The 21192-nt window shown below is 44.8% G+C and overlaps 1 protein-coding gene and 1 pseudogene across 1 annotated transcript in view; one reads left to right on the top strand and one right to left on the bottom strand.

Annotated features, from left to right (window-relative positions):
• Positions 1 to 560: 560 nt before the first annotated feature.
• The window catches only part of CLSTN2 (calsyntenin 2), a 347351-nt gene continuing 326719 nt past the window's right edge, over positions 561 to 21192 (top strand). Inside the window, exon 1 of the mRNA XM_054708150.1 lies at positions 561 to 621. Coding sequence (XP_054564125.1) covers positions 561 to 621 — 61 coding nt within the window. The remainder of the gene's footprint in view (positions 622 to 21192) is intronic.
• Positions 13273 to 13389, bottom strand: LOC129147183 (small nucleolar RNA SNORA48; annotated as a pseudogene).

Below are 21192 nucleotides of genomic sequence, written 5' to 3' on the forward strand. Positions count from 1 at the left end.
TGCTCCCCATGCTCTGATTTCTTTTAGATCAGAGGACACATCTTTATTGACCCTCTCTGAGTGGCCTGTGGCTCAGCATCTGGCACGTGGTGCCACCTCAGGAGATGTTTATTCTGAGACAGTGGATAGCTAGAGATAGGAAGCATGGATGGGTAGAAAGAAATCAGGCTGTGACATGAGAGAGCCTTGGGGACATCCTCGATGTCTGTGAGCCTAATGTCTCCTGATTTGTATAAGGGAGAAAATGATTCCCAAGGACATAGGGTTTCTGGGAGAAATAAATGGGGGGGTCAGGTCTCTGCACAGCACATATGGGCCCTGTCAAGCAGTTGCTGGAAGGATCATAGCTTCTCAAGGCAGTTCTCAGAGAGAAACTCTCCAAATGGTTCCAGCAAGGCGGAATCATTGGAATAAGTACATACACTCCCAAGGGGCCACTTAGACGAAATCTCCCTCCACTGTCTCAGCAACGGCTGGTGTGCGGTGGGGGATGCAGTTCTGCTTTCCATCAGCCGAGGCTCAGGCTCCGACCGCACCGGGGCTGCCCAGCCCTCAGCCCGATGGCCCTGGTGGCAAATGCTAACACGTTCTACCCAGCCTTCTGCAGCTTAACAATTCCAGGTAGGATTCCAGTGCCTCTTCCAAGCCCAGGAGAATTTCTTGGGTTCAAAGAATATCATTCCTGCCCGGCCAGCGCAGCTCAGTGGTTGAGCGTTGACCTGTGGACCAGGAGGCCATGTTTTGATTCCTGCTCAGGGCATATGCCTGGGTTGTGGCTCAATCCCCAGTGTGTGATGTGCGGGAGGGAGCCGATCAATGATTCTCTTTCATCATTGATATTTTTATCTCTCTCTCCCTCTTCCTTCCTCTCTGAAATCAATAAAAGTATAATAAAAAATTTTTTAAAAAAATTTAATTCCTAGAGCCGGCAGAATGATCTTTCTGACACCTCCCCCCCTCATGTGGGGCAAGTGGCATTGCAGGACATTGTGCCTAATGAAGCCATTGCCCGGGAGTGAGATGGCCCAGCTCCATCTGTGATGGCTGCCATTTCTAAGTGCTGTGTTTCTGGGAGTCGGTTGGAGAGACTTGGACGTGGGGTGCCAAAATGCTTGGAGTCCCAGTGCACGTGCTGGGGGGACCTTTCCCCAGGTCCCCTGAACCCACCTGCCACTCCCTGGTCAGGTATCCTTCCCTGTCGTCCCTGCTGGTATAGAAAGCCTGTTGAAAAATATAGACAGAGGGGCACAGAATCTATTACTGAAATGAAAATAAACAAGCCTGGAGACAAGTGGGATTTAATAAGTTCAACTAAGCATATAATAACTTACAATAGCTGGGACGCCTTAAAGTTGCTGAACACAGGATAAGGGGGAGGAATTTAACCGTAGTTAAAATGCAGGGTGCACTGCAGGTTGTTTTATTAGGAAAAGCATATTACAGAAATAGCAAAAGGTCAGCAAAGCGTTGGGATGTTGCTGAAAGCAGGAAGGCTAGATGACAAAGTGAGTCCCGGCATCCAGGGAAGTGGGATGAAAGGGTTTTGTGGAGTAGGCAGTACCACAGAGATAAATGGGGAGCCGTTATCCTCAAAGGCTCCTTGAGGTTTTGCTAAGTAAAGCAGGTAGGTAATTCAGAGGAAGTTCAATCGGGGGAAAGGAAAACTTGAAATTGTGTTTGCACGTATAAGGTGGCAAAAGTCATCTAGCAAACATTTTACTGGCAACACACAAAAGAAAATGTCTTAATCTGAAAGAGAAATGGTCCTTGGAAAATAGGAGTTTTCATGAATTGGGAAGAGCAGTGAGGGAGACATTGTTGGTCAGTGGGAATATTTATGTCGGTCTAGACCAGAGGTCGGCAAACTCATTAGTCAACGGAGCCAAATATCAACAGTACAACGATTGAAATTTCTTTTGAGAGCCAAATTTTTAAAACTTAAACTTCTTCTAATGCCACTTCTTCAAAATAGACTCGCCCAGGCCGTGGTATTTTGTGGAAGAGCCACACTCAAGGGGCCAAAGAGCCGCATGTGGCTCGAGAGCTGCAGTTTGCCGACCACGGGTCTAGACTCTTGAGACTTTAACCACAATGACATCATCCTTTCCTTCCTCCCGCGGCCACCTGGGAATATAGCCCCTTTTGTAAAACAAGTCCTAGGTCACATGTTCATTTATTCATCAAAATTTATTTAGTACCACCCAGGCAGTGTGGCTCAGTGGTTGAGCATGGACCCTTGAACCAGGCGGTTATGGTTCAATTCCTGGTTGGGGCACATGCCCGGGTTGTGGGCTTGATTCCCAGCAGGGGATGTGCGGGGGTGGGGGGGCAGCCGATTGATGATTCTCTCTCATCATTGATGTCTCTCTCTCTCTCTCCCTCTCCGTTCCTCTCTGAAATCAATCAAAACATAAAACTATATTTATTTAGTACTTACTGGGTGCCAAGCTCAGTTCTAGATGCTGGATATACACAGACAAGATAAGCACCTGGCAGTGTGAAAGGAACATATTGACTCTCAATCTGTTGAGGGAATTAATGATTAAATGAGTGACTGGGTGAACGAGTAAGTCTATTTGGATACTGCCCTAACCTAGCAGAGGCCACAGTCTAATGGACGGCAATAAGTAATTGCAACAAGACTACTCAGATAGGAGTCTGTGCTAGACCCAGAGGGTGCCCTGGGGAGTGGGCTTCTCCACCTGGGAAGTCAGGGAGGGCATCTCAGAGGAGGATGGAGGAATCCTGAGACCAAGCCTTCAAAGGCTTGATGGTTTTATCTATTGGCTACCTTGTTCCTTGCCTGTGGCCCCAAATGCAGGCCCACCCTTCGGGGATCCCTTGCTCACAGGGATGGCTCAGCTTCTCTGCTGGACCCTTGGCCCCATTGCTTGTGCCATTTGCCCTTGCCCACTGATTCAGTCTGTTTCTGGCCGCTCCGGGGTAACTGTCCCACCGCATCTAGCCTTTGTCCAAGGACCTGCCTCAGTATTGGCCCGTGCGATTGACCCATGAAGAGGATCACAGTAAAAACAAATGGATGAGTGGAAAAGGACAGGATTAAAGAAGGGTGGAGGGTCCACCATGTAGCTGCTCCTCTCCACCCTCTGTGGCCCCTGAGCTACCTCTGAGGCACCCCAGGGCCCCATGGAAACTTGAGAGGACCTCAGAGGGTCTTCTTCCAGGTGGCGGCTGGGTGAGGAAGGTAAAGACTGGGAGTGTTGTCATAGGGCACCACGGAAAGCTCAGAGCACCCTCTCGCTTAGCTGGGGGGGGGGGGGTGGGGGCGGACCTCCTCTTTCTCCATAAAGCCTTTAATTGCTAATGACTTTGAGTGGGATTTGTTACACTGATTCTTTGTGTTCAACCTTTTTGTTCAAAGTCATTACTCATTGCGGTTAGGAAAGTTTGGATATTTGAGGTAGCCCAGTCTGGCATATTCTCCATCATGGCACTTTAAAAATGTTCATGCTGATTAGAACTTTTATTTTTCATTATGACCCACTAATGTAATGGTAATGCAAGTAACAGTCCATGTCTAATGGCTTCTTGTCCAAGGGCTGAGGGACTTCATTTAATGTATTTAGTGCCCAACTTCTAAGATAAAACTGTTTAAGCGGTTGCTTTCACTTATGCATTTTTATGAATCTCTGGTTAATAAAAGGGAATGGCTCATCTGGAAAGTGGGGAGAAAGGAAGAAGTCCAGGTCACTTGTGGTGGCATTTTTTATTGTCTACGCACTATTTCCTTATCACAGAGCTGCTAAGAAGCTTCAACTTGGCCAATGACAGGGCAAGGAGACTCTGAGTGGGAAGATGGGGTTTGCAATACCTGGGTCTGTTGCAGGTGCCACCGGGACACCAAATTTCTTGGTGGCCCATAAGCAGGCCATGGGTACAGCTGGTTGCTGGTAAGCAGGGGTTTATTGTGGGGGAGGGGCTAGCATGTTACCCTCCAATCAGAAAGAGAGGCCATGAGCCTGTTGAGCAGTCTTAAGACTGAAACCTGCTTCTAATGGAGCCCGACTGAGAAAAATGGAGACGCTCCCAAGGCTACCTTGCACACCATTAATGTTTTCTTCTCATCCTGAGCCCTTCATTCCCTTAGTAATGTCCACTCCTGGCCATCCCTCCCATCATCTGTGCTCTCTTGGGTGTATTCCCCAAAACCTGCTTTCAGTAATACCTTGAGGGTGAATAAGTGTAGTTCATGGCCCACTCTCAGGGGTGTGGACACACTAAGCATTGGATTTAACTGTGCAATGAAGAGCTTTGGTTGCTGGCAAACGGATTTCAGACATCAGGCTGGGAAAGAGTTTGGTTTGAGGAAACTTTCGTGTCAGTGAAATTATTTTGTGGATACGAGTGGATGTTTTCCACTTCACCCATGAGTACAGTCGCCAGATAAAATACCAGGCACCCAGTTAACTTGAATGTCAGATACAGAAAAAAAGGACTTTTTAGTGGAAGCATCTCCCAAATATTGCATGGGCGTACTTATACTAAAACATTTGTTGTCCATCTGAAATTTAAATTTAACTGGGTGTCCTGTATTTTTATTTGCTAAATTAGATAAGTACAGTCATGAGTACCCTGGTACCATGTCCTGGGGTCCTGAACGTGACCTAAGATGAGGCACCACCCCAACAACAAAGGTACAGGAGAGTACACTTGATGTTACACTGCATTCACACCCAGACTGACTCAAACATACTGCTTCTGCCTCTTGTCCTCCTGGGTATTCCAAGAAAAGGTAGGTCAAACATGTGCCCAGGCTGTGAGGGGGAACAGTTTGAGCCACTACCCACTTGCATGGAAGGAATGAATATTGTTCAGTGACACAAGCCTAAAGCTGTGACATCAGAACTGAGTTCAAATCCAGTTGTAGAACTTTGATGTAAAGATACTCTCTCCATGCCTTGGTTTCCCATCTGTAAAATGGAGATGATATCTACATTTTGGATTATTGTGAGTTTTCAAAGTGATATATGGAAAGCACCTATATGATGAACCCTGCAGGGTTCCACTTAGGCGCCACTTCAGTAAAGTACCACTTGCCCCAGCTACTGGAAGAACGGTTGGCAGAGACAGCTCTCAGCTGTCAGCGCCTTCAGGAATTGCCTCAGCTTCGGAGAGGCATCTTGCCCAAAGCTAAACCCCTTCCAGGGTGGCCCCCATTCAGTGACTGATGAGTACAAGAGCGGTAAGGCTCATTCATCTTAGGCCATCCCAGGACAACTCGGAAAGAGCCAGTCAAGCTCTACAGCATGGCTGGGGGTTGCTGAGCCTGCTTCCCAGCTCCTCTTTGCCCTCTGCCCTTCCTGCTTCCTTCCCTTCTCTTCCACAGCTGTGATCCCAAAATATTCCCAATGAAACACCCTGCACACTAAACTCTAGAGTCTGCTTCCCAGGGAACTGAACCTGCAACAGCATGGTACAGTTCCCGGCACATAGTGTAGGTGCTGCACCAATAGAAACCAGGAATGACAACAGCAGCATGGCAACAGTGGAGTCAAACACGCATTGATCTAGTTTCACATGGCATCTCCTGCACCTTCTTAGAAAGGACTTTCTTCTTGTGCTGATGTCACTGACATTAGATTGTGACCTGTGCCTGTCTCTGTACCTCTCTCAGTGACTGACATGGGCCTAAAATATCGTGTTTACAGCAGGTGCTCTATATATGCTTAGGCAACATTTAGCACGAGGCCTCTGAAAATCAGATGGAGCAATAAACTTGTTTTGGAAAAGTCATTTACAAATATAAACGGCTTCAGGGGAGTTTGCTTGTAAGCATGTGCAGAAGAGAGATACGAGTGGTTGCAGAAGGAAAGTGAGGGATTTGGCGATACCCATGTAGAAAGAATGGTGAACCCCTCCACCCGAGAAACCCTAGGAAATGGTGGAAGAAAAGATCTGGGCTTAAGGCAGGGCTGAGAGAGAGCAGGGCACACTCAGGTACTGGAAGTAGCTCAAGGTATTAAGAGAGATTAGGCAATAAGTGGGAGTCAGAGGCAAGTGTGCCAGGCTAAGGAGTGTGATCTTTACATACAGGCTGATGAGAGCTAGTGAAAGGGAGAAGTAGGGAGGTGGAATGGTTTGGTCTGCATTTAGAGGCCCCTCTGCTCACGAGAGACAGTTGGGGCAGTTGCAGCACTCCAGGGGCAATGACAGGGGCTTGGCCTTGGCAGTGAGGATGGAAAGCAGGCACCGAAGAGACATTTCTAGGAGGGGTGACATATAGTCATGGTAATGCATGAGTTAACAGATGAGAGAGAAGGGAGGAGTAGAGGTGTATATCTGGATTTTTGACCTTCTTCTTCAATCTGACTCTTTCCCATGTACTTCTTTCTTCTCAGAACATCTTCTATTCCTCTCAGTTGTCACTTTTGAAAGGGGGTCCCTCCAACAACCTCAAATAGGTCCTGTACTTATCTTTCTTAGTCCTTATCCCAATTTAATTACTGGTGTAATTACTTAGTGCTACACCTCCAATACTTAGCATAGCCCCTCCCACATACAATAGTTACTCATTAAATGAATATTTGTTGAATGAATTGTTACCCATGGCCTACACTGTGTACATGGGCAATCAGTGTTCACATTCCTGGCCTTATTTGTGGGTGGGAGCCATTTTGAAAGTTACTTGCCATGCGATGGAGTTGCTTCCCCGCTCAACCCCCAGAGTTAAGCATCCATATCATAAAGATCCGTTTTACAGCCAGTCCTCGTCCCCTGTGCTGTAGGAAATCCCATATTCTCCTACCTAGTCCATGCTCAGTGGAGCTGGAGCTGCCCTATATATCCCAGACATAAGTGCTTCATGAATCCAAGAGCTACTTAAAGAGAGCCTGCTAAGCGCAAACCCTGGGGACAGGCCCTAGGTCCAAGGTATGTCCCCACATGCACTAACTTCTGCTCACACATTCCCAAAGGACACCTGATCTACCTGTTCCTGGAGCCACATTGGCTGTGGAGCTTGGGTGACTGCCTGATTTATGTGGTGCCTCAGAGAGCTTGGTTTATGGAGATTCCAGAATTGTATGCCAGTGCACTGTGTGGCACTTGTTAAATTCCTGTAGAGGAGGAGACGAGATTTCAGCTTTCACTGTTGAGAGAGGGGGTCCTGGCACTGTCTCCTGCATGGCTCCTCTTAGCTCCGTTTCTGGGCCTTGTTGCTCAGACTATAGGCAGAAGATGCTTTACAAAGATGTAGGGATGGAGGAGCAGGTGTGCCCATTGGTGCAGGGAATACAAGGGGCTGCCAGGCAGTTAACAAAACAAATCACTCTACAGAAAAGCATGGGACTTGACTGTGTCACTCCTCAGGACTGGAGCCACTTACCTATGGCGGGAATTTGGTGAGGGCTCTGGCTTGGAGCTTTGACATTCTGCCCAGTAGCGTGCAGAGCTGGCCTGCCCACTTCAGTGCTAGGCAGGCCCTGCTAACCGGTTACCAGCTCAGGCAGCAGGCACTGTGGAAAGAGCTAAGGGCTGGGTGCACCTGTATGTGTTGGGAGGTTTGAGGTTAAAAAAATCAAGGTCCAGGTGAATCAAAGAGGCGATTCTCACAATCGTTACTACGCTCTGAATTCCTTCTTTATAAGCCTCATCCATTTCATTCCTTTGCAGTTCTCAGATTCTCTTCGAATGAAAATGAGAACCTTAACATGGAGAATGTCTAAGTATGTTCCATCATTGGTGTCTTGGGGATAATGAGGAGGTGGAAGAGAGGGTTGTGATGACAGCCTGGGAGATGAGAGATCACATCAAGGTGGGAATGGGGCTTCCAGAGGGAGCTGAGCTGAATCGGGAAAGGGCTCCATAAGAAGAGGGCTCGTGTCAGAAAGACACTTTCCTGATATCATTGATAATCATGATGGGTGCTAGTTCATTCAATGACTCAGCATGTATTTATCAACCATACCATGGGCCAAGCACTGTCTTATCTCTGGAGAAACAGAGATGGGTAAGACAGATAATGCCCCTGTTCTCTGGGCCTCCATTCCAGAGGGGCTAGACAGACAATAAAAAAGTCAAGACTTGCAAAAGGTAATTTTAGGTGTGATCATTGTAATGAAAAGAATGCAGGTGTAATAGCAGTTGGGCAAGGAGAAGATACTTCAGATGAGGTCTTCAGGAAGAGGTTCTTTGAAGTCTGAGCTAAGGGCTGAAGGATGAGAAGGAACTAGTCATGGGATAGGGGTGGTGGTGGGGTGGGGGGCGAGAATTCCAGACAGAGGGAACAGACACCCCAAGCTAAGACTGGGCTTGGTGAATATGCGTGTAAAACGGAAACCAGTGTGCTTAGACCATAGTGGGCGAGGAAATGTGGTGGGGGATGAGTTGGGAATGAAGCTCAGAGACAATAGGAAGAAGTTTAAAATTGATTCTAAGTGTGATGGGCAGCTGGAGATGGTCGAAGCAGAAATGGCTATGGCCTGCTTTATGATCAGATTTTCTTCTTGAAACCATCACTCTGGAAGCTTTATGGAAAAGGGATTGTAGGGGATGAGTGGAAACATGGAGGCAAATTAACCCTTTGCACTCGCTTGCTTTTTTCTCGATTCCTTTATTCTAATGCTAACCGTGTCGAGTCACACTCGACATCCGAGTGCAAAAGGTTAAAAGGTTCTTACAGAGTTTCAGACAAGGGGTGGTGTTGGCTGGGGAAGGGATGTTAGCAGGTGAGAGGAAGAGAAGGTCCACATTCTATTAGGTTGATGTAGAAATGCCAGAACCTGCTGATGGATTATGGTGGACGTGGAGAGACTGTTAGTTAGGGAAAGGCAGGAATCAAGGTGCCTCCGGGGGGTTTTTTTGAACAGCAACAATGGTGCCATTTTCTGAGATGGTGACATTAGGTGAGGAACAGGCCTGGGAAGGAAAAAAAAAGTTACTTTCTGTTTTCAAATGGCAGCCAGAGGTGAGGGCTTCCGGACATTTGAATGGAAATGACAAATGATACCTGAGGGGACTCATCTTTAAGACAAGAGCAGGTTGCTCACTTGTATTCAAAAGCTGAACATCCTTGCCTTTCCTGTCTCACAAAGCCAGGGGCTGCGTCTAGGGCAACTTGAGTATGCCCAAGAATTCTGTTTGCCTGGTGCACTGGGAAACCCTAGGACAGTGATGGGCAACCTTTTGAACTTGGTGTGTCAAACTTCGCCAAAAAACTGAGCATAACTCGGGTAGTGTGTCACTTTGAGGAAAAAAACATTATTTCGCAAATGTTTCATCCTCAGGAGCAGCAAATGTTTCATCCTCGGCATGCGGCCGCCTCAGCGACCGCGTGTCATCAGAAATGGCTACGCGTGTCAGTGCTGACACGCGTGTCATAGGTTCGCCATCACTGCCCTAGGATGATAGTGAAATGACCACCATGCAAATATACTGTCAGTCAAGTTCATTACACACTTGATGAATGCCCACCATCACTGATCCCCACAGTCATGGAATAACCTAGTAAGGCAAGGGATTCCAGAATTCCAGGACAGAGTAATGAAGGTTTGCTGCATTATGATTACAATCTGTCAATCAATCTCAAAAACCCATTTCCAAGCTTTTTAGGCCCAAGATATAACAGTAAGAAACATTATATCCTTATTCATGTTTTCTCTCCCCTCTCCCCTCCCCTCTCCTACTCTTTCCTCCTCCCCTCCCATCCCTTCTTCTCCCCTTCTCTCCCCTCCTCTCCCCTCCCTTACCCTTTTCTCCTCTCCTTTCCCCTCCCCTCCTCTTCCTTCCCCTCCCCCACCTCCAAAAGCCTTACCCATGCCCTTGGGGAAGTAGAGTGAGTTCCTGGAAAAATGTCCAATGGGAGGAGGCATCACTGGAGAAACTCAATCCTAGTGTTTTAAAAAGGAGAAAATGGTGTTGAAAATTAACATATAAACATTTTTGTAAATATCAAATTTTCACTAATATATGGCACACTAAATAATACACTATCAATGATATACTCATCTTAAATTCAATATAATGAGCTCTGCATAGTTAATTTCATGTATCATTCTGTATTCATAAGAACCTCTTAGACTCTCCTAAATCAGCTAATTGCTAATATATTTGTATGCTTTGTTGCTGATAATAAGCATGTCTTGTTCCCCATCCAAATGTCCTGTGACAATCTGATTTCATGAATCAGGAGTTACTTTTCCTCCTGGGACCTTCTCAGTTCCATGGAATTCTTCTCATTACATGCTACACGGTTCCAGGCCAGTGCTTAGCTTGGGCCAGTGTCCTTCATGGACTCGGTCCATCCATCCTCTTTGTTTTCTCTGTTTATTCCTCTTTTAGTTATTTCTAGAAATAGTATTGGTGTACATTGAAAACAAAATTCTCTTGATCCATCGAAAGTACAATGTCCATCAGAAGTGTTCAAACCAGAAATGAAAGTGAAGAGAATTGATATTTGGGGAAGAATCGGTGTACATGGGTCTTTGCACAGATAATTGGCACAGGCAGTAAGAGCACATTCATTCATTGACCTTTTAACACACATTTGTTGAGCACCTATCATGTGCCAGGCCCCACACCTAGAACTGGTGAAGTCAAGATCAGATCTCATGCATCTCTTTTGGGAAGGAAGCCTTAAGCACTGAGAGAATCTTCCAGCTGGCAAACACCTCTTCTGTTTACCTCTAGCAGAAATTGACACCTTAAACAATGGTGTTACCCTTTAAAATCGCTAAGATCATGATTTCTCTTTTGAGACACCCTGGTTGCCTCCCAGACACTCTGAAAATTCAGAGCACAGATTTATTTCAGAAATTCATCATGATGCTTTTAACCTTTGATGCCTTTTGCAGGAATGATTTATGAAGTTTATTTCTTTTTATGGCGGTTTCTCCAACCAGGTTGCAAGAGATATAAGGACTGTGATTTCAGACAATTATTCTCTTGATAGCATGCGCTCAAGTTCACACAGCAAGAGAAGATGATCCTCTTTCTTTCTACAAAAGAATCAGAGGCTCCTTTACCTACATGATAGCTCAGCCATCGGTGTGCAAGCCATTCAGTCAACCAGTTGCTTTTCTTTCACAACCAGAACCAGAGAAAGGACTGATATTGCCACCGCATTGATTGACGTTCCCCCAACTGAGTTGAATCTAAGAAGTGACTGTGAGTCTAGCCTTGACAGCTTTAGATATCCTTTCTTTCCCTCCCTCCCCTCTGTCTCTTTGTTCTCTCCACGCACGCCTCTTCTCCTTCTTCCTGCATTAGTAGTATGTACTACGTTGTAAGTCCTTTGCTACATCATATAGCAAACTTTTTTGTCTCAGAACTCCTTAATACCCTTAAACATCAGGGCATTAAGGAGGAAATGTGGTGGGGGATGAGTTGGGAGTGAGTCTCATAGACAATGGGAAGAAGTTTAAAATTGATTCTATGTGTGATGGGCAGCTGGAGACGGTCGAAGCAGAAATGTCAAAGAGTGTTTTTTTGTTTGTTTGTTTTTGGTGGGGATTATACCTATTGCTATGTATTGCATTAATTAAAGCTAATAAAATATTTAAAATACATATTTATTAATTTGGTTAAAATTGTAATAAATCCATTGCATAGCGACAAGAATAACAGACTTTTGTTAAAAATAGCTACATTATCGAAATTAAAATATAGTGAGGAGGATGCCATTGTTTTACATTTTCTGCAAATGCCTACCTTAGTATAAGACAGTGGCATTCTCGTATCTGCTTCTGCATTCAACCTGTTGTGGTATCATGTCCCATAGCCTCTGGAAAACCCCAAAGAGAATGAGAACAAAGAAAGCAAGTAATATCTTAGTACTTTTATGAAAATAAAACTACTAAGTCTCAGGGGTCCCCAAGAATCCCTGGGTTTACTTTGAGAACTGTTGTGCAAGGGTTAGAGGTACAGACATGAAAAACATAGAGGAAAGACACAGAAGTGTATTTCCAGCCCAGTGTAGTCCTTACTGTGCTACGGATAGGCAGGGGGGCTATGGGAGGATAAGAAGAGAGACCTGATTCAGTCTGGGGTATGTGTTTAGGGGTAGAGAGGAGGGGGAGGCTCAGAGAATGCCTCCCTAAGTCAGTGGTGCCTGGACTTAGCTGAGCAGGTGGGGGTGCAGACATTGAATGTAAATAGAACCATCTTGTCTGCTAGCCAGATGCTCAGGGCTGATTGTGAGGATGGCTTGCAGCTTTATTATGATTGTGTAATTTTTGGTGGAGGGAAGGCTTTTTTTGCCCATCTTCTCCCTCTGATATTCCACAACTTCCCAGGAAGGAGCCAGGGCTGGGGACATGCAGATAACAGTCCACATAAATAAGAAGTGAAATTGGCCTGCCAGTGCTTTCTTCCTGAAGCACTGAGAAGCAGGTGAACATTTTGCAGTGAATATACTGTAAACCAGATAATTGCCATTCGTCATTCTGAACATCTTGGGATCTAAGGCATGAAATGGAATTTACAATAAAAATGTATCACACATTTGCTACCCTCTAGAACAAAGCTGATAGCATATACCACAAAGGCTTTATTTATTAGTTTACCAGGAGAGAAACAAAAAGATGGTGTTTCTATCTGAGGTTAAAAGGAATTTACACTGTCGCATCAAATCTTCTCACCCATTTCGAATACAACATTTTAAAAGATTCTTGGATGGGAGTGATGGTTAGTTTTATTTGTCAATTTGGCTAGGTTATAGTACCTAGTTATTCACTAATCTGGTGTTGCTGTGAAGGTATTCTGGAGACCTGGTTAACATCTACACTCAATTGATTTTACATAAAAGAGATTACGCTCAATAACGTGCGTAGGCCTCCTCCAATCAGTTGAAAGGTTTCAAGAGCAAAAACTGGGTTTTCTTAGGAAAGAAGAAATTCTGCCTCAACTGTGGCATCAACTCCTGCCTGAGCTTTCAGTCTGCAGGCTGCCCCACAGATTCAGATTTGCCAGCCTCCCGCGATTGTGTGAGCCAATTCCTTTATTTATTTTTTAAATTTTTTAATTGATTAAGGTATTACATATGTGTCCTTATCCCCCCATTACCCTCCCACCCCACCCCCCACTCAGGCCCTCACCCCCCTGTTGCCTGTGTCCATTGGTTAGGCTTATATGCATGCATACAAGTCCTTTGGTTGATCTCTCCCCTTTCCCCCCACCCTCACCTACCGTCCCTCTAAGGTTTGACGGTCTGATCGATGTTTCTCTGTTTCTGGATCTGTTTTTGTTCATCAGTTTATGTTGTTCATTATATTCCACAAATGAGTGAGATCATGTGTGCCTGGGAAACCCCAGAGAGCATGAGTCCAGAGAGTTCAAGCTAGGATAAACTAAGGACTGTACATGTGCTTTGCCCCTGATTGATATCAGAGCGATATCACCAAACAGGTGTCTCCTTGCCCATTGCTAGGGGGTGAGCCAATTCCTTTATACACACACACACACACACACACACATATGTATACACACACACATATGTATATACATATGTGCATGAACGTTGGTCTATCTCTATTTCTATCTCTATCTCTATTTCTTTCACTTTCTCTATCTCCGTCTCTGTCTCTATCTCTATCTACCTCCTATTGATTCTGTTTCTCTGCAAAACCCTGTTCTCCAGTTGGTCTCAGTCATGGCTGTTTTGTCTCCTTGTGTCCCCTCAGAGCACTTGCTCCAAGGCTTGACCATAGGAGATGGAAACAAGTCTGTGCTGTTGCACTGACCTCTGCTTAGGGGCAAGAATTACCAAGTGGGATGGGATCTCAGTTTTTTCATTTGTTCCCTGACATTATACGATTTCCTTAAGTTCCCTGAGCCCCCATAACCTCATCCATGAAAATGAGCCCGTGCTGCCCTCTCGCAGGGGTAGTTGTGAGGATTTAATGAGATCACAACTCTAAAGCCTGGCACAGAGTAGGCCCTCAGGAGTGGCTGTACCTGATTCATTATGTAGTGGTTGAACAATGCAATTACAGAAAGAGTTTTAGACAATTACATTTAGTAGCATACATTATAAAGTAAGTTAGGGCTGGTTTTAGGGGTTAAGATGTTTAAAATGCAGTGAAGTATGAGATATTGAAGTAATAACAATCTTGAGGAATTGCAGATATAACAATTTAGTGCACACTTCACTCCAATAACGTTGTTCAATAGGTAAGACATTTTGTGTGGAAAAATGGGCTGGTTCTTGCAACTAAATGAGAACATTAAACCATCACATTCCCCCCTCCCCCCTTTTATATTCTAAATGATCTTTTACTGAATGGCTCCTAATCTTCACAGATTTCATATAATCTTCCCAGACCCTGGATATGAAACCTAGGCCTCTGTTAGATCTTTAGCCTACCAACACATGTATTGGGTGACTTGGGCATTGTCTATCTGGGGAACTCTGGGTCCCATGTGGGTTCTCACCCCAGCCTGTGAGTGTGGAGGTTCAGAATCAAAATGCCTTTGCTGGGGACATATGAGGTGCTGGTCACCACAGAGTCAGCTCTGACTCAGGGTCTCATTTTATCTTCTCCCCAACAACCCTGAGGGATGGTATTACCTCCATTTTATAGAGGAGAGAGAACAGAGGTCTGGGAAAAATTGAAAGACTCAGCTAGGACACCCTGTTTACACAGTTGCTAACCTAGTGACAGCACTATGACATTGAGCACAGTATGCCCCGCACCCAACTTCAGGGTCTGTCTTAGAGCAAGCTTTGGGCGATTGGCTTTATCCAGATGGCTTGTGTAGAGACAATTGAAAATCCCACTTTTGTAAGATTGCACAACCCCCAGTGCTCAATTCTTCCTAGTTCTGCTCCTGGCCCAGATGCCAGCACCCAATGATAATGGCACACGGTTCATCCCAGGCTTCCAACAAGTGAGTATTTATGAATAGAAAGGGACAGGAGGAAAGAAAGAAAAAGTAGGAATGATGGATAAGTGGATGGAGGAAAAGGAGGGAGGAAGGGAAGGAAAGCAATGTTTCACCCTCACTGAAAGCACCTACCAAGCAGTTGAGGATTAATGACTCGGTCATCTTTTCCTCAAGAGTGTTTCCACCCAATTAAAACAGTACAATGTAACCCTCATTTTCTGTGAGTCTTTGCATATGTGAGTCACACACATGGAATTTGTATTTAAAACTCTCTAATTGGTACCTTTAGCAAGAGATATACATTGCCTCTAATTAAGTGATGGCAAATGTCACCCTATGATTTGGGAGGCATGCCCTTTTTCTCTTGGGGTAATGTAAGAGTACCTGCTCATTGGAATCAAAGTGCTGCTAATTGCTTCAGGCATTACAGGTGCCAGCAAGGCAAAGGTGTGCTCAGCTCACGTATCAATGTGCTGGTCACTGTATTGGGACCTGTGGACATCATCACACCTAGGATGCTGCCTTTCCCTCAAGAGGGCTCACAGTTCCATGGGAGAGAGGGACAGGGAAGCAGCTAATAGCAATGAGAGCAGGCAGTACAGGGTGACGTGGGGGCGCAGAGGAGCACAAGTGGAGGAGGTGGGGCTGGAGATGACTCTGGAAGGAATTAGAGGAGAGGAATAGATGTCACCATGAAGGCAACGGCATGGGTAAATGAGGGAGTTGAAGTCTTTTGGTGGCTTCACCTAATCTTGTGGTCGAGGGCAGAGAGTTGCTGATGGATCCCAGGCAGGGGAGTGTAGGATCAGCTTTGCCTTTAGTAGGCTTACCACTCACCTACACAGGCCACTCCCACTCTCACTCTGAAGTAGGGAATAGAATGACTTTTTAAAAATGCTATTATAATTATAGTAGTTAGGAATCACTTTATAGCAAGAACGGACACCCACTCAAACTAGTACGCATTTTTGTAACCGGTGGTTGTGAGAAGAACTAGTGAAAGGCTTCCCTTGGCGACTTCAGACACCCATGGCAGGCTGACACGTCCATGCAGGGTGAGCGGGCCTGGATTGGAAAGCAGGAGTGGGAGCCTCCAGTACCCCAGCAGCTGCTGGGGTGCTTCTCTTCTCTCTGCGTGTTGGCTCTCAGATTCTCTGTGTCCTGGAAGATTAGCTTCCTCTGATTTTCATGGCTTCTCAGCTTCCCCTAAACCTTGACTGATAATTGCATGAATGCCAGTCACAACTCCTTCTGAACTTTTTTTCTCATGTGCCCGTCACCAAGCAAATTATAATTTCTGGGTCTCTTAAATGAAAACTTAAATCTCTAATCAACTGGCCCAGCCTACTCTACCCATCAGTTTCTTCATGAGTTAGATGTCCACAGTGGTCTACATAGCTCTACCAGGGGATCAGGTTAGACGGGGGAGTTGGGCATGACAGGATAGGGACCAGCCTAATGTCTAGAATGACCTGTTTACTAGGGTGTAGTTAACCTCACTAGAGCATTTTGCAGTCAGTATAGCATGTTTTTTACTCACAGTTTACTTTACCCAGCGAGAAATATTGGAGTTCTGCAGATCAAGGAGCTAGCAATGGCCAGAGGGTCAACTCCAGGATGAAAGTAGAAAGATTCAAAGGGTAAACCATCAGCCACTTGGCCCTGATGCTTGCATTGAGTATTAATGCACCTTTTCAGAGGTGGGAGCAAAGAGAAGAGAGCCAAGGTGTGCTCCCAAGAATGCGTCTGTGCTTTAGTTAAGGGCACGTTGGGTGGGAGATATACTAGTAATTTCTCCATAAGTGGAGCAGAAATATCACACTGGTGTTTCTTCTGTGTGAGCACAGGCATTTTCTAGATACTGAAACATCACAGAGAAAAGGACAAGACAGAGTAAAAAAGCAGTGTTAAGGGGGCATGGTATGACAGAGCTCAGGCTCAAGAAGAGTTGTAGCAAAGAGGGTTATTATCTTGTGAAGAATGGAAGAAGTCAGTTCTGAAGTTATATCTAAATGGAGCAAAGCATGAACTGATTGGTTTCAATCTCTTGGAACAAAAAGGGAAAACATTTGTCAGGGGAGGGAACTGATTAAGTAAGAAATAACAGCTAAGCCACAGGATCAACACCCATTGCTTCTCTCTGGAAAGGAGATGGTTCTTGAGTGTTCCATGAAGCCAGGGTTTGGAAATGTCTCTGGATGAGTCTGTGCTTGCCAGTGAACCCTGGGTGATGTAGATGCTACCTATCTGTCCAGCCTCTTGGCTGGCTTTGCCCCTCAAACTTTGTTCTCCAGCCAAATGGATCTGTTCACATTTGTCCCCACGGTGAACCAGGTGCTTTCCCTATTGGGCCTGTGCCTATGCATGTTCCTCTGTCTGGGATCCTCCACATCCTTCATCCTGGCTTAATTCCTATTGCTCATGACTTAGAATCTACTTTTCCAGGAAGTAATTCTGGATTACCATCTGAGTTGGTGCTTTCCCTCTCTTTTCCCATAGTACTCTGCTTTTTCTCTTCTTATTGACCTTCTACCATAGGTTATGATTGTATGATTTCCTTATCATGGATCCCTCTCTAGTCTGAGAGTCCCTTGAGAATGAGGACTTTATTCTTGCCCCATATTAATTGAGGCATAATTCACACATAATAAAATTTTGAAATGTCAGATTGATAAGTTTGACAAAGGCAGACAAGTGTACCCATCACCACAATCAAGATGCAGGACAACAACAACAAAAAGATACAGGACAGTTCCAGCATCTTAGAAAGTTCCCTTGTGCCCACTTACAAGCATACCCTGCCCCCAGACCCTAGCAACTACTGATCCGTTATCTGTCCTTATCCTTTGGCATTTCTTAGAATGTCATATGAATGTCATCAAACAGCATGTAGTCTTTTGTATCTGACTTCTTTCACTTCATTTCACCAGCAAAATGCTTTGGGTATTCATCCACTTTGTTGTGTGAATCAATAGGTGATTTATTTTGATTACTGAATGTGTGTCCATTATAGGGACATACTGAAATTTGTTTATCCTTTCACTAGTTGATGGCCATTTTAGTTTCCAGCTTGGCACTATTTTGAATAAAGATTCTATAAACATTTACATACAAGTCTTGTTGTGTAATTCATGTTTTCAGTTCTCTTGGATAGATTCTAGGAAGGGAATTGCTGAGTCATTTTACAAGAAATTGCTAAACTGTTTTCCAAAGTGCTAAAACATTTTCCAAAATGTCTTCTTTTACATTCTTACCAGCAAACGGACCAGTTGCTTCACATTGTCCTCAGAACTTGGGATTGCCAGTCTTATTTTAACCATTCAGCGGAGGGGTGCTGGCATCCCATTGTGGGTTTGCATATCTTTGAAGACGATTAATGTTGAGCATCTATTCATGTTCTTATTTGCTGTTCATATATTTACTTTGGTGACAGGTCTGCTCTCTTTTTTTGCCATTTTTTAACAGATTATTTGTCTTATTATTGAGCTGCAAGAGTTCTTTATATGTATGGGTAAAAATCCTTTATGAGTTACGTTTTGCAAATATTTTCTTCCATTCTTTGGTTTTAAAAATATTTTCTAAGTGTGATTTTCAAAAATTAGATATTTATGGGTCAATTTTTTCTTGTATGGTTCATGCTTATTTTGCCCCTTTAAATCTTTGCCTAACCAAAGGTCTTAAGATATTTTTCCTATGCTTTCTTTTATCATTTAACTCCTGTGTTTAGGACCAAAATCCATGTAGAGATGATTTCTGTATATGATTGTGCAGTAGGATTGAAAAAAGTAATTTTGGATATGGTTCTAATTTTTCCTGCAGCGTTTAATGGCAAGACCATCTTTTTCCTCCATTGAATTATCTTGGAAACTTTGTCAGAAATTAATTGGCCATTATGTCTGTGTGTCTGTTTCTTCACTCTGTATTCCTTCTTTTCATTATATGTCCATCTTCATGTCAATAGCAAACTCTCTTCATTAGGGTATCATTATAACTCTTAAAATCAGGTAGTGTAAGACTTCCAACGTTGCTCTTCAGGTAGTGTTTTTGGAACAACTGTTGGACCAGTAAGAAGGAAAAGTAATGCTTGCAAAATACTTGGCTCAGCCATCTATGATATCTTCATAGTCAAGATAATGTAAATTTAAGCTACTGGTTTTGCAATCCTGAGGATTTGATTTATAGAGAAACCAAAAAATGATTTAATTTTTGTTACATGTCAAAATGCAAATGTTTATCGACCTTGACAAAACAAAAGTTGAGATAGACCTGAAGGAAGTTATAAAGTGGGAAAGAGCCCTGGCCAAATTGCTTAATTGATTGGAGTGTCATCTCATATAACAATAGGTTATGGGTTTTATTTCCAGTCAGGGCACATACGTAGATTGCAGGTTCCATCCCAGGTCAGGGCATGTACAGGAGGCAGCCAATCGATATTTCTCTCTCTCGCCCCCCCCCCGCCCCCGGTTTCTTCTCTCTTTAAAATCAATAAAAACATATCCTCAGTGAGGATAAAAAAACATGTATGTCCTTATGTGAGGATTTAAAAATATATATAAATAAAGTGGGAAAGACATAAGAACAATTTAGGGATGTTAACATTCATATTTTCCAAAATGGGAACATTTAAACCCTTCTGAGCCTCAGTTCCTATCTGCAAAATGAGATACTAATAAAGTTGTTGTGAGGATTAATGAATGTATGTAAAATGTCTAATATATGATAGGTATTCAAATAGCTGTAGTAGTGATAGGAGAAAAGAGAGGCAGGCTGTAGATAGAAGGAAAGAAACCTATTCCCACTAAGAGGGAGCCAGACCTCAACTTTAAGGTCTATAATCACCTCTCCTGCAGACACTGTCACCGCCCAGAGAGCAGGTTGGTGGGTCTGAGTAATGGAACATCAGAGTGTGTGCCCAGCCCATCTGAGTGACATGACAACCCTGTGAGTGGTGTTATATTCCCCATTTTACAGGTGAGAGAGTAAAAAGTCTTTGTGGCCAACTGGTTTGGCTAAGTCGTGGCTGAAACCCAGCAACTGTGATTGGATCCTGTGGTCTACCACTGAGCCAAGTGGCACAATGAATCTGAAACACTGGGTGAGCTCCTGGCATATTCTCTGGCCATATTTCTAATGAATAGGCCCGTAGCTTTAATGAAAGGGGAAAAAAGATTATTTCTCTCAACAGCTGCAAATTATTTACATTGCATTTGTGGTGATGGCTAATAAAAGAGCAAAGGAGTGTGGGGACAGCCCAGGTGGCTGTAATTATTTTGGGTCCATAATGAAGCACTGGATTAAAGACCAACAAGTGAGCATGGATGAGTATGCGGCCCCTTTCAGACCTGCCCTAGACAGAGCTGCTGTCTGCCCTGGGAGTGATTCAATCAGCAGAAATGGACACATGGGGACAAGACCTGAGAATAGCAAGGCATATGTCCCTGTCCCACTAAACTACTGCTGGGTTAGTTCATAAATGCTGTGGAATAGGTGAGAAGGAGCAAAAAGGTGGCTCAGGTTGAGGCACAGGAGCCACTGCAGTGAGGCTGTTGTCAAATCTAGAAGCTCTTGCTTTGCCATGTTTACTGAAAAATATGTAATAAAACATCTTACCTTATAATAGACAAATATGCAAATTGACCGCACCTTCGCTACGCCCAAGCCACGCCCACCAACCAAGCCACGCCCATCAACCACGCCCACCAGGAAACCGTTGCAGGGAAGCACCTGCTCCGATCACAGGAGCCAGCCGAACCCGCTCCTGCGATTGGGTCACAGGGAAGCTGGGGCGCAGGCGGAGCCCAAGGCCCGGGAAGCCGCCAGCGGGGTGCCAGTGGGGTGCCTGTTCCGATCGCAGGAGAGAGCCGACCTGGGGGGTCGGCTCGCTCCTGCGATCGGGTCGCAGGGACGCTGGGGTGCGGTGGGGCCCAAGGCCCGGGAAGCCGCCCGGGGCTTTCCGGGCCTTGGGCGCCAGCCGGGTGCGTGCTCTGATCGCAGGAGCGAGCCGACCTGGGGGGTCGGCTCGCTCCTGCGATCGGGTCACAGGGACACTAGGGTGCAGTTTTCACCTGCACCAGTTTTCTGCCGGCACCGGGACCCTGAAAGAAGGTAGAAGGCGGTGGCCACAGCCAAGGCCTGGGTCCCCGGTGCCGGCAGAAAACTGGTGCAGGCAGCCAGGTGAATGAAGGTCTATTGCACGAATCTTTGTGCAAACGGGCTACTAGTTATATATATATATATATATATATATATATATATATATATATATATATATATTAAAATGGGTGTTATATATTAGAATGTGTATAACATATAATATGAGTGTGTGTGTGTGTGTGTGTGTGTGTGTGTGTG

Source organism: Eptesicus fuscus, chromosome 18, assembly GCF_027574615.1.
Source record: "Eptesicus fuscus isolate TK198812 chromosome 18, DD_ASM_mEF_20220401, whole genome shotgun sequence".
Classification (NCBI taxonomy): domain Eukaryota; kingdom Metazoa; phylum Chordata; class Mammalia; order Chiroptera; family Vespertilionidae; genus Eptesicus; species Eptesicus fuscus.